We start from the raw sequence: 13252 nt of genomic DNA on the forward strand, positions 1-13252 counted from the left end.
ACCATAGAGTAAAATGTAACATCCATATCTGGCCAGCTTTGTAAACTTTAACATTGATTTATCCTGCAGTAGATGTCGTTCAATTGATAACATACATTATTGACTTCTTCTAATGCCTCTTAAGCAGAAGGTAATCTAAAAGTAACTGAATGTAATCAGATTACGTTACTGAGTTTGGGCAATCCAAAAGTTATGTTACTGATTACAATTTTGGACAGGTAACTAGTAACTGTAAAATATTATATTTAGAAAGTAACCTACCCAACCCTGGCACTCACGCTTCTCTCAATAACAAACAAACAAGCACTCTTGAAGGCGAAATCAAGACACGTTCAGACAATTATTATTATTTTTTCCCCCAAATATACAGAGCAAAAGCATCATAGATTCACAGACCAGTACAGGTAAAATACATTTTTTCATCTTTTTCAAATTTGTTTTAAATACAGAGGGCCACTGCATGAAAATAGTGGTTTACCCAGTACAACGTTCACTTTCTCTTTAAATTACAGTATATACATTGATGATTCACTATTTATATTGACTTTTAAAACTTCCATGTCAATATCTTTTTGCAGCAGACTATCAAGATATTGATTGGTAGAAAAGAAAATGGAGGATTTTGTAGCATATACTTGTTAGTGTCTGTAAACCACAATTTTCAGGCAGAGCTACATTATGACAGTGTCAGTGTTAGGCATGATATATTTCTTCATACGTTTTGTTCTACTATTTAACTCAGACCAAGCAAAATGTTCTGCGGAGCACAAGTCACTGATGCAATATAGCCACAGGGCACAGAAATCATTACAAAGAGAACTATCCACCAATCTGAGACTACAGTAGCTCCCCCCTCTCCCCCATCCCCAAGAAACAGACTTGTGGGATGGGGGAAATGTTGACCAAACAGTGGTCTTCAACACTACTGAAAAATAAAGGATTTACCTCCTTGGCTCGATGACCCTGGAAATGGATGTTGTGTTTTATCAGGGAAGGGCAGCAATGCTGTGTTATCATTGTGGGCATATTTATTCATGTTTGGCCAAGGCATATTTCTAAAACATGGCAAACAGCACCAGCTGGTGCCAAACAAACACCCCTCCTCAGGTCAAACATGCAGACTGGTGTATGTGTACCCACATGGGCTTTGATTCCCACAGCGGTATATGTGATGAGCATGGCACAGGTGATACTGTATACAGACTCCCACTATAGCAAGTTGACGTTGGGGGGTTGGTAGAATAGCATTTCATTTATTAATCCATCCAGTTTGCTGGTAACAAAGAGTTGCTGCACTACGGCTCCAGTTAGTTGGTACTATTCTAACCCATCAGTGAGACAGGGCTGAATCTGGGAAGGGAAGCAAGTGGAAGAGAGTTTTTATCTAAGGACATTCTAGCTCCCATCTCACTCCATGAACAGTTTGCGTGCCACACCCAAGGGCCAAACAGCTTTGACCGTGTGACTGTGTGAGAGAGACTGCCACAAAGAGATTAAAAACTGCTCACACAAACAACTTGTTTGCAAAGACAAGCTTGGTGGGAGATGAATGCTGAGAGAGAAAAGGAATGGAAAATTGATTGTCTGTCTGTACAATTGATGGTATAGGGATTTGTTTTGCTCTAATATACTGAAAACTGACTGAGAAAATATGTAACTGCAAAATTATATACAGAGAGCATGGAAATTTATATACAGTGTTCTAAGAGCCAAGCTGAATTATCAGCATTGACACAGACCTTTTTGTGTTTAAGCCGTACAATGGGCACCAATCCATTTGTAAAATTAGAGTCAAACCACCACCACTCATGTAGAAAAGCCCATTGAAATGCCTTGAATATAATCACATGTAAAATGCTTATAGCAACAACTTTCTCATTTGTTGAAGGTACAGTCTAATTCTTAGAAAGGATTGTCAACTTTCAGCAAGACAACAAAAGTGAAGGACTAGTTAGTACATTTATCTATTCCATTGGCCAAGTATTCCTGCAGAAGAAGAGCCATGCAAAATAATGAGATACGAAAGGACAGTTTTAGATTTGAAAAACAGGAAATTACATCACCATTACAACTCGGTGTCTACTGTATTGCCGTAAAACTGGAGTATGTTGTTTTCCTGGCATTAGGCAAAACTTTACCCTTCTCTGATATAAAATCGAATAATAAACTAACTAATGTCAGAAAGCAGGGCCTGTCTGTCCAGACCTAGAAGCCACCCACAGGCAAACAACTTTTACTGGCTTTTGAAGGCTAACTGATGATGTAACCTATGATACTGTATAATTGCGAGGTTGAATTGCAGACAAGTAATATACTGTAAATAACTGACACTCCAAAAACTGCCCTTGAGAATTACTGTAATTCTGCACCACCCTACTTAAGACCTCTACAATGGAGGACTCATAAGTCTTGTACTGTATGGTAGCGCAGGCCTGACTGTATGGTGTGTATGTATATGTATATGTAGCGTGGTGGCAAAATGATGTACTGTATATTTTCGTCATTATCATTGATTATCTCATCCAATATAGTGTGCTGTACTGGATTAACATTATCGTGGTTGGTCTTGTCTGGTGTTAAAGTACTTGTCCTGTACCTGACATGCCCTGTGTTTCATGTGACCATGTCGCCCTCCACAGCAGGCTAGCTAGCAGAGAGGAGGCATTGTGGATCTACCATACAAGTCCTTTTGCATTTATCAGTGATTGTGTTTGTTTTTGTCTTTCCCTTATCTCTCGACTAAAATGTCAAGGATGGTAATGGTGAAAAAAGTGAAATTCCATATCTGGCATGAACAATACACTCACTTAAAACAGTCAGCGTATATACAGTAGTCTCACAGTAGCCAAATGAACAAAATACAGGAAATAAAAATAAAAATGTACAGAATATATTCCTATACATTTCCATTGATGAGCAGCTAGATCACAGTAGGTATACAGTCTGGATTGACTGAGCTCCAGTGTTAACATGGTATTTGGGAAAGTCACATGATGATGAGAAGCTCTTTTACAGTACACAGTGTTTACATTTGGTTCCGCAGGCAGCATTCTATCCTGTGGACATGGCTGATGATCTAAAGCATATAGTATGAGAGACTTCACATTACATGGGTAGGGCACACATTATAGTCAGGCAGCTATGCTCTCCTCCATTTGAGCTGGCATGGTGCCAACAGGTTGACTGAGTAACCAATCCCCTTCTTCAAATTAGAACATATCCTGTTCAACTTCTGAATGCAAAAGTTTATCTCCTGAAATATCTCTGGGCATTTCAAATAGTCCCACTCAAGGCAAGACCAAACAAAGGGGAACAACTCTATTCCCGAGACCTCAAAACAAGTGAACTCAAACAGCCAAATAAAAATAAAGAATGCTGAATAAAATATGCATAATGTACACTGATATTATTCCTTTATCTCAGAGTGGCAAACTGTGAAAAGACGACCCAGGCTTTCCGGTTGAGATCACGGGCCTCCTTATCTGCAGAGTTCTGAGAGCTGGGAGCCCGGGGAAAAGACTGGCATCGGTTAATTGTTTGGCAAGTCTGGGCAAATTTGGAGAGTTTTACTCCACCCACACACGGGATGAAGTTGAATCAGACAAGCTTAACATACAGTGTGTGTGAGCGGATGCTGGGGGTAGAGAGGGGATAAGAGAGAAGAAAAGCTTTGACCATTAATACACATTCACAGTTGTGCTTAGAACAACAAGAGAGCAGCAGAATATTGGCTTACACGTACCAAGTGATGGGTTACTTTTGCCACCCATAAGAGAGTGGTCTCGCTTTGCTTGAAAGAGAACTTGCTGTAGACCAAGACTCCTAGTCCCGAGCCTCAGTGTTTGGTTATTTTGCTGTCTTATATGGGATCCTATTTCCACTGAAATCAGTTCAGCAACCACCTCCACACTTGAGTTGTGTCCATGTTGGCAAAATACCTCTCTATGGCGCAGCTACTGTATGTTTATGGGTTAGTGGAAAACTGGGCAACAGGAGGTGGTTTCTGATGAGCTTAGGAGGAGACGTGGGGGGAATGCAAGGCTTCTTGATCCACTGGTTGGAACACAGAGAAGTCTGAACAAGTCCAATGTGAGTTAAAGCCACCTATTTCAAGGCTTCCCACAAACACATCATGTGCTTTGAAACGTAGGTCCCTTCTCGGTCTCAGGAAGCTGTGTTTCCCATAGTCCCAACCCATGGCTGGATGCCCCAGGACAGGCAGGCCTTCTCTGACGGTCAGGTCAGACGTGGGTTTGCATGCGCTTCTGGAGGGGCCGTGTGAGGTCAGAGTTCTGTGAGGAGGACTGGGAGTAGTGGGATGAGGAGGAGGCGGAGGCGGAGGCCTTGCTGTCCTTGTCAAATTGCACGTAGCCATCCTGCTTGCTGTAGCTGCTGACGCTGCTGTCGCACTGCGTGTCGATGAAGGAACTGGAGTCGCTGAGTGATCCTCTCTGGAACTCTCTCTCGCACAGCTCGATGGAGCTGCTGCCCATGCCCAGCACGAAGCGCTGGCTGTAGTCGTACAGACGGTTTGGCCCGGCACCTAGGGTGGAGTAGATGTTGGTGAAGGACATGCCCGTGGGTACCCGCTGCTTGCCCCCGGTGGTGGCAGCGGTGGGATTCCGCGTCTCTGTAGTCTGGTTACCTTTCAGGGTGATGGTGGGGGTGGAGTGGTGCTCCTTGAAGGTGTTGACACTGTAGTATCCATTGGTGGGGTCCTTATTAAAGAGGCAATATGGGAGAGGAGAGAAGAGGAGGGGGGAGTATTTAATTAGTTTTATCATTGTCAAGTTTGAAAAATGACCCGACAGGGTATGCCTTGTTCGCAATGCACAATAGACGACAAAAACTACTTTTCTTAATAAGGAAAATGTCTGAAAAGCAGAAAATCTCTGGAGGGAAACATAGAAAAGAAGTCATCCCATCATTTATATGTATTTATTCTTCTCAAAGCTTAACCAGTGTCAAGGTCAAACTGGTTTTAATTACCATTCAAATTGGCAAATAAATAAGGATTTTTTTTTAGCTAAAGCTTAAAATGATGATTTAGTCTTCTTCTGCATAAACCTCTACAATCATGTTACTTGCTAATTAACAAGCCTTGACGATTCACAGTTTGGCATCCAACCAGTCCTCCCAAAGTTCACTAATTCCCCAGTTTTAATTGGGCCCAAAATGTTTTGTGAAAACAAAGTCCTGAATTTGATATGTGCAAAATAAATGACTTGTGTGGTGGAGCCATGGCTGCCGTGCCGAGGTTGCTGTTGTCACAGCTTCTGGCTCTTGCCTCGGTGATTGCTGTTGCTAAGAATCAGAAGTGACAAGGCTGTGAGAATGAACGTGAATGTCAAGACCATTGAGCACAATGCCGCCATTGCTGCAGTGCAGAGGTTGAGGTTGTCACACAGCTCCTGGCTCCTGCCTTGACAATGCTGTTGCTAAGAAGCAGCCGGGACAAGGCTGTGGAAATGAACGTAAATGTCAAGCCCAACGAGAACAATACTGGATCCCAGAGGAGCCATTCTAATCATGGGCAAATGACACAACTATGACAACCTTAAAGAATCCTTGTCATTGTCAGACTTTGTGTCCCCTTATCTGGTGTCTGGTCCCCGGTGATCTCCTCCCATACACAGACTCATCAGTGTGGATCAAAAGAGCCAAGTCCAATGGAAACAGGTATACAGACAGAACACCAGATGACTACTCTCAGGTACTGGGGAAACAATCATATGTACAATGGCATAAATAAACCGGACCACAATTTTGTTTTCAGCTCCTGATTGGCATTGGCGTTCTGTGTGCTGAGTTTGAATTGTCCATCGTTCATAGTGAGTTGCTTGTTCCATAGTCTAATGATATTATCTGTGCGTCTTGTTTGAAGGACTTTTTTTATTTCTTTAGAAGTATAATGCCATATCTCCCACACTGAAGATGTGCTTAAATAGTGAGGTAATGGTGCTGTTAGCACAGTGCTTGTCTATTTGAGGAATTTGCATATCTGAGAACCAGCGGGCCTCTTGTTAAAAGATCCCATACTGACTCTTTGCCTGTATGTTTTAACTATAGCTTCCTCAACTGCCTTATATACCACTCCAAGTGAGAGTGTTTATGTTGAAATAACAAGAATTGGTGTCATATGTGAGAAGGATCTGGAACAAAAGCAGTGCAGGGAATCCCTTTCTATTCATAGGCTTACGGCTCTCCTCATTATCAACATAGAAAGGTACAGGATATCCACCTTTATATTATACAGAGGGATCATTGTTTAATATTCGTAGCTTGTGCAGTAAGTCCAGACAGGTATAGTGCGCTGGATATTGAGATTGTTATAGTGTTATTAACTTACAGTAATATACCTTTTGTCAGAGTGTTGGCAAATTAAAAGCATCTCCCTTCCGAGGCACAGACTCACCAAGTCCTCCAAACTGTATCTAAAGCAGCAGTAATGGGGCTTCTCTGGCATAACAAGTATTGTTGATTGAGCATACTGAAATTCTAGCACACGAACCTTCCTCTTAATTTTTGTCACATTAAGAGCTCTTTCATTACAGTGAAAATATGAGGAAGGCAATCATCACACTGAATGATACATTATTGGTTTTGGTTGAATATAATGCCTCTGGAAATTTGTTTCCACTTTTTAAGTGATTTAAATGCAGAAATGGTGAACTCTCATTACAAAAGTGCAACACTGATTCTGCTTTGCCGAAGCGTGACTAATGAATATTACAATGCATCATACGATTCTCTATCTTGTGAAGTTTACAAACGTTGCCATACACATACAGTACTTTCAGTATGGTTTGCTTTCTAAGTCATTGGTAGCTGGTAGTGTCAGTGTATTCTCCATTCTACCGCATGGCTCCTTCACTTTGAACCTCCAGAGCCAGAAACATCCTGATTCCGTATACTGTACAACACCTTTGATGATCACCTAATTATTCAAATTAAACCTTAATTGGATACACTGCTGGTCTTATCCTCGCCAAAGCCAAGGTGGACGGAAGAAAGGAAGATCAATCTGATCCCACTTTCCTGCACCCTCCCCTCTTTCTCCTTCTCTACCTCTATCTCCTTCTGTCCTCTCTACATCCTCCATGGTCCTGCACCTACCTTGATATGCTGGTACTCTTTCTCATCCTCTTGCAGCACCTCTAGCTGCTTCAGCACTGACTCCTGCTGGAACTCCCCACGTTCTACCTGCACATAGGCAAGGCACGGAAATATGAAAAGAAGTGTTGAGCTCTCAGTTTCTTTGGTCTCTTTGACGTTTTCAAACAGTCAGAATACAGGAATTTCCCTTCTGAAAAATTATGTGATAATATTCAGACACATTTCGACTTCAGTCGGGGCAAGTAACTATAAAGAATGTATCCATGAATCTCATTAGAGAAATGCCGATATGTAAGGTATCACATGCAGACACATGAACTCCCTTGAAGTGTTACAGAGCACATTATCAAAGGTCCTTTGCTGAAACCATAGCCCTGCCCCTTTGCCATTTCAAAGTTCTTATGTAATTCCCAAAAATGAGGCAGGGTTTTTTAATAGGCATAGAGAGGGCACAAATAAAACTGCCTGCGAACCCATACGACTTTCAACATCTCAATAGCTACGCCTTACAGCAACGTTTTCCCTCACAGGGAGAAAGAACGTGGGCCTGTTCTCTAAATATAGGCCAACACAGTGCCTTGATCACAGTGTATACATCTACACACCTCAGTCCTGTTCCATTATTCAGCAGGTTGCTTTTATGCCCTAGAACAGTGCAATTAATGCTATCCTAGAGATAATTAGCATTCATTATCTGTGAGTATAAAGAGGGCTGGAGGGATTAGAGTTTTCTGTTGTTTTTACGTTGGGTACAGGTGGAAATGGTGGCAGGACACTCACACTCACCATAAGTTGCTTCATGGCGGTGTGCTCCTCGTTTTCCCGGGCAGCATTGTGGTCTTTGTGGACAATCTCTACTCGGATGTCGTTCTTGGCCGACACCACCCCTTTTAGATCTGATGGAAACAACAGTAAATTATAGCTCAAGATGCAAAGACATACAATATTCACAAAGACATTGCACTTCCCCCAATATCTTCAATACACTGGACTTCAAATTCCCTTGACATGGCTTTTGAGAGTAGAGTCACTTTCCCCATCAATACAGAGGAAGAGATGCAATTTATTGTGTTTTGTTGTCAAGATAAGATTATTTTCCTGCATACAGTACATAACAGTTGAAGTCGGAAGTTTACATACACTTAGGTTGGTGTCATTAAAACTCTTTTTTCAACCACTCCACACATTTCGTGTGAACAAACTATAGTTTTGGCAAGTCTACTTTGGACATCTACTTTGTGCATGACACAAGTCTTTTTTCCAACAATTGTTTACAGACAGATTGTTTTCACTTATAATTCACTGTATGACAATTCCAGTGGGTCAGAAGTTAAGATACACTAAGTTTACTGTGCCTTTAAACAGCTTAGAAAATGATGTCATGTCTTTAGAAGCTTCTGATAGGCTAATTGACATAATTTGAGGCAATTGGAGGTGTACCTGTGGATGTATTTTAAGGCCTACCTTCAAACTCAGTGCCTCTTTGCTTAACATCATTGGAAATTCAAAAGAAATCAGCCAAGACCTCAGAAAAAATATTTCTGGTTCATCCTTGGGAGCATTTTCCAAGCGCCTGAAGGTACCACGTTCATCTCTACAAACAATAGTACGCAAGTGTAAACACCATGGGACCACGCAGCCGTCATTCCGCTCAGGAAGGAGACTTGTTTGGTCTCCTAGAGATGAATGTACTTTGGTGCAAAAAGTGCAAATCAATTCCAGAACAACAGCAAAGGACCTTGTGCAGATGCTGGAGGAAACATGAGATGCTCTGATGAAACAAAAATAGAACTGTTTTCCCATAATGACTATCAATATGTTTGGAGGAAAAAGTGGGATGCTTGCAAGCCGAAGAACACCATCCCAACCGTGAAGCACGGGGGTGGCAGCATCATGTTGTGGGGGTGCTTTGCTGCAGGAGGGACTGGTGCACTTTACAAATAGATGGCATCATGAGGTAGGAAAATGATGTGGATATATTGAAGCAACATCTCAAGACATCAGACAGGAAGGTAAAGCTCGGTCGCAAATGGGTCTTCAAAATGGACAATGACCCCAAGCATATTTCCCAAGTTGTGGCAAAAGGACAACAAAGTCAAGGTATTGGAGTGGCCATCACAAAAAACTGGCCTCAATTCTACAGACAATCCAACGGAAAAAGCGTGTGAAAGCCAGGATCCTACAAACCTGACTCAGTTACATCACCTCTGTCAGGAGGAATGGGCCAAAATTCACCCAACTTATTGTTGGAATCTTGTGGAAGGCTACCTGAAACGTTTAACCCAAGTTAAACAATTTAAAGACAATACACTCAGTCAGTATTTGGTATCATGTAAACTTCTGACCCACTGAGAATGTGATGAAAGAAATAAAAGCTGAAATAAATAATTCTCTCTACTATTATTCTGACATTTCACATTCTTAAAATAAAGTGGTGATCCTAATTTACCTAAAACAGGGAATTGTTACTAGGATTAAATGTCAGGAATTGTGAAAACTGAGTTTAAATGTAGTTAGCTAAGGTCTATGTAAACTTCCGACTTCAACTGTAAGCACATCTGAAACTGGCATGACGGTGGCTCATTTAGGACAATACAGTTATTACTGTCGTATAACAAAGTCTTACTTTCTGTCTTAATTTTGCTTGCAAGCTCTCTCTGGTGAGCACAGATGGAGACGGGTAGTGAGGGCATAACCAGGTGCGCTTCCTCTGTGGTATACAACAACAACATGCTGAACGCTAGTAAAATGTCCCACACAGGGACTCGCACGCAGCAGCAACATTTTTAGCAAAGCGCAATGGCTGACTGTTGCTAACCTGAGGCACTGTTAGGATGGAGTTTTGATTTGAATATAAGAAAGGATGGAAGTAACTGTAGCCAGAAATTAATAGTGTGGTAAGTTAAACTGCTCAATTATGAGACATGAGCCTTCACACCCTGTCTATCTCTTGCTGAGGACCATGCCTTGTTTAGCTTTGGCATGCATTGGGTGACACAGGTACAGTGATACATACTTCTTTGAGAGCGGGTACAACAGAAAGCTCCGATGGTTCCCATGAGGACGATGAAAGCCACTAAGGCCCCGACTGCCACCCCGATGATGACCGCCACCGGGAGAGTCTCTGTGGATGACAAAACATTCCCTTCTACAATAACACATTGCAAATACAATCAGTACACTACACACATATAAAGTATACATAAATACCAACATGTAAAATGAGGACCAAAGTACAAACAATTCCATTGTAAAATAATAAAGACATCATTTAGTTTTACAAAAACACACATCTCAATAACATAATAATCATGAATATTTCCCCAAATGTTTTGGTGGCCAACATAAGAAATATCTATATATATTAATGTATGTTAAAATCCATTTTAACATACACTGCATTAACAAAAGTATGTGGACACCCGCTCATCAAACATCTTATCCCAAAATCATGGGAATTAATATGGAGTTGGTCCCCCTTTTGCTACTATAACAGCCTCCACTCTTCTGGGAAGGCTTTTCATTAGATGTTGGAACATTTCTGCGGGGATTTGCTTCCATTCAACCACAAGAGCATGAGTGAGGTCAGGTACTGATCTTGGGCGATTAGGTCTGGCACGCATGCGGCATTCCAATTAATCCCAAAGGTGTTCGATGGAGTTTAGGTCCAGGCTCTGTGCAGGCCAGTCAAGTTCTTCCACAACGATCTCGACAAACCGTTTCTTTATGGACCTCGCTTTGTGCACGGGGGCTTTATCATGCTGAAACAGGAAAGGGCCATCTGTAAACTGTTGCCACAAAGTTGGAAGCGCATGATGTAGTGTTAAGATTTCCCTTCACTGGAAGTAAGGGGTCTAACCCGGACCATGAAAAACAGCTCCAGACCATTATTCCAAACCTAGATTTGTCTGTCGGACTGCCAGATGGTGAGGTGGGATTCATTCCAGAGAACGCGTTTCCACTGCTCCAGAGTCCAATGGCAGATAGCTTTACACCACTCCAGCCGACGCTTGGCATTGTGCATGGTAATCTTAGGCTTGTGTGTGTCTGCTCAGCCATGGAAACCCAGTTAATTAAGCCAAATCCACAATTTTGAAAGGGTGTCCACATACTTTTGTATATATGGTTTATTTCTTATTACAGTGCCGATTCCTTCCATTCACATTTAATTCATCCTCATTTACAGAAGTGGCTGAGTTTTTTATTGAGTTGTTAAATAGTGTCAGAGTCTATCTAGAAGATAGCGAAGGATTCAGGTGGAGAACACAGGTAAGAGTAAAAAAACACTATATTTACTCTATCCAAGAACGTAACAAAAATCCCGTTACAAAACAAGGACAAAACAGGACTCCAACTCCAACACACGAAAGACAATCGCGCACAAAACCAAAAGGGAAACCAGAGGGTTAAATAAGGAACATAATTATGGGATGGGAACCAGGTGTGTAAACAGACAAAACAAAAGGAAAAATGAAACATGGATCGGTGGCAGCTAGAAAGCCGGTGACGTCAACTTCGACGGAAGTCGTGACAAATAGCAACAGGGCTGTGCGTTGAATCAGCCTAATCCTGTAAGGGGTAGTTTGAGATTTTGGCAATGAAGCCCTTTATCTTGTTCCCCAGAGTCAGATTAACTTGTGGAAATCATCTTTGTCTCTGCATGCAGTTTGAAGGAAGTAGCGCAATTACTAAATTGGAGTTAAGGCAATGACTGGAAATCTATGGGAACAGCTAGCATGCTCCTGTAGATGTTCAGTCATTTCGCTGATGCTACAGTAGTTAGCATTGGCTTGCGTCATACTTCCTTCATACTGGACAGAGACATTAAAATGGTATGTACGAGTTCATCAGACTCTGGGTAAGTACAGTAGATAAAAGGGCTTCTATTGCAAACATCTTGAAGTATCCCTTTAAAGTATCTATGAGTGGCCTGATTCCAAACCAAATACATGAATTACCTCCCTGCAATTTAAACAAATGCAACATAACAGAGTGGATTTTCCATCGCATTAACATCTATTTAATGTCTTCATTAATCAATGTCCCTGTCAAATAAGCCAGCAATACATGATCATTTATGGAGAGTGAATACAAACAAATCTTTACCATTGAAAAGACAGAGCAACACATCCAGCTATGAAACTCAGCCTGACAATTAAAGGCTTTTACTAACCGCACTTGAGTTGTACCTTATCTTAACTAGCTAATTAATTAGCTACAAATGAATCACAGTGTCATTGAATATACAAAATGAGTGTAGTAACTACAAATGCATTGGCTGGTTATTTCATATCTGTCTGATTTCAACAGTCTGGGTCATCCTATTGTCCTAAAGTGAAATAATGTGCTGATAAACAAGACACAACAAAAATGTCCCACACAAATGAGATGGGTGATGTCAACACCTAAACACTGAATAGTGCATGCAGGTTTCATTGTGATAATGGTTGGTTGAAAAGTTGTAAACCCATCAAATCCTTGACGTTCATACTCTCATGTTCGTTTACACACACACACACACACACACACACACACACACACACACACACACACACACACACACACACACACACACACACACACACACACACACACACCACAACATATCGCTACTCTATTTGTCTCTATACTACACTAGAACCACAGCCACCACAGTGTTAAAGTAGAGGTGGAACCTGTCGAACTTTGGCTCCCACCTTGTTCCTTGAGGCGGATGATCTCCGTGTCAGACCCAAAGCTGTTCCAGGCTGTGCAGTTGTAGATGGTCTGGAAGTCTGCAGGGACGATGTTACTCATGGTCAGAGTAGAGATGACCCCTTCCTCGGTGCTGACCGTCTCCACTGTGTAACGGCCAGACGTCCCTGACTCCAGCACTGTCTCCTTCCATGACCAGGCCTGTAAGGGAACCACAAGTTAAACATGGGGGGGGGGGGGGGGGAGAACTTCCCTGTACTGTTCTAATTGACAACAATTGATTGCAGACAAAGAGGATAAATTGCAAGCACTATTCTGGTTGTTAAATCTTATTTATAAGCATGAAAGCAAAATTACTTTCACATGTATCCTTGATAAATATACCTCTTTAGACTCTCCCATCAAATCAACATCATATTAATTATGCAGCAAATTGATGGCC

At 41.6% G+C, this 13252-nt stretch overlaps 1 protein-coding gene across 1 annotated transcript in view; it reads right to left on the minus strand.

Annotated features, from left to right (window-relative positions):
• Positions 1-327: 327 nt before the first annotated feature.
• The window catches only part of LOC110503369 (kin of IRRE-like protein 3), a 210945-nt gene continuing 198020 nt past the window's right edge, over positions 328-13252 (minus strand). The window contains exons 11-16 of the mRNA XM_036961432.2: positions 12813-13011; positions 10133-10240; positions 9743-9826; positions 7903-8012; positions 7117-7203; positions 328-4718 (exon numbers count right to left, since the gene is read on the minus strand). Of these exons, the coding sequence (XP_036817327.1) occupies positions 4242-4718; positions 7117-7203; positions 7903-8012; positions 9743-9826; positions 10133-10240; positions 12813-13011 (1065 nt within the window). The 3' untranslated portion in view covers positions 328-4241. The remainder of the gene's footprint in view (positions 4719-7116; positions 7204-7902; positions 8013-9742; positions 9827-10132; positions 10241-12812; positions 13012-13252) is intronic.

This window comes from Oncorhynchus mykiss, chromosome 24, assembly GCF_057628025.1.
Source record: "Oncorhynchus mykiss isolate SJ-2025 chromosome 24, ASM5762802v1, whole genome shotgun sequence".
Classification (NCBI taxonomy): Eukaryota; Metazoa; Chordata; class Actinopteri; order Salmoniformes; family Salmonidae; genus Oncorhynchus; species Oncorhynchus mykiss.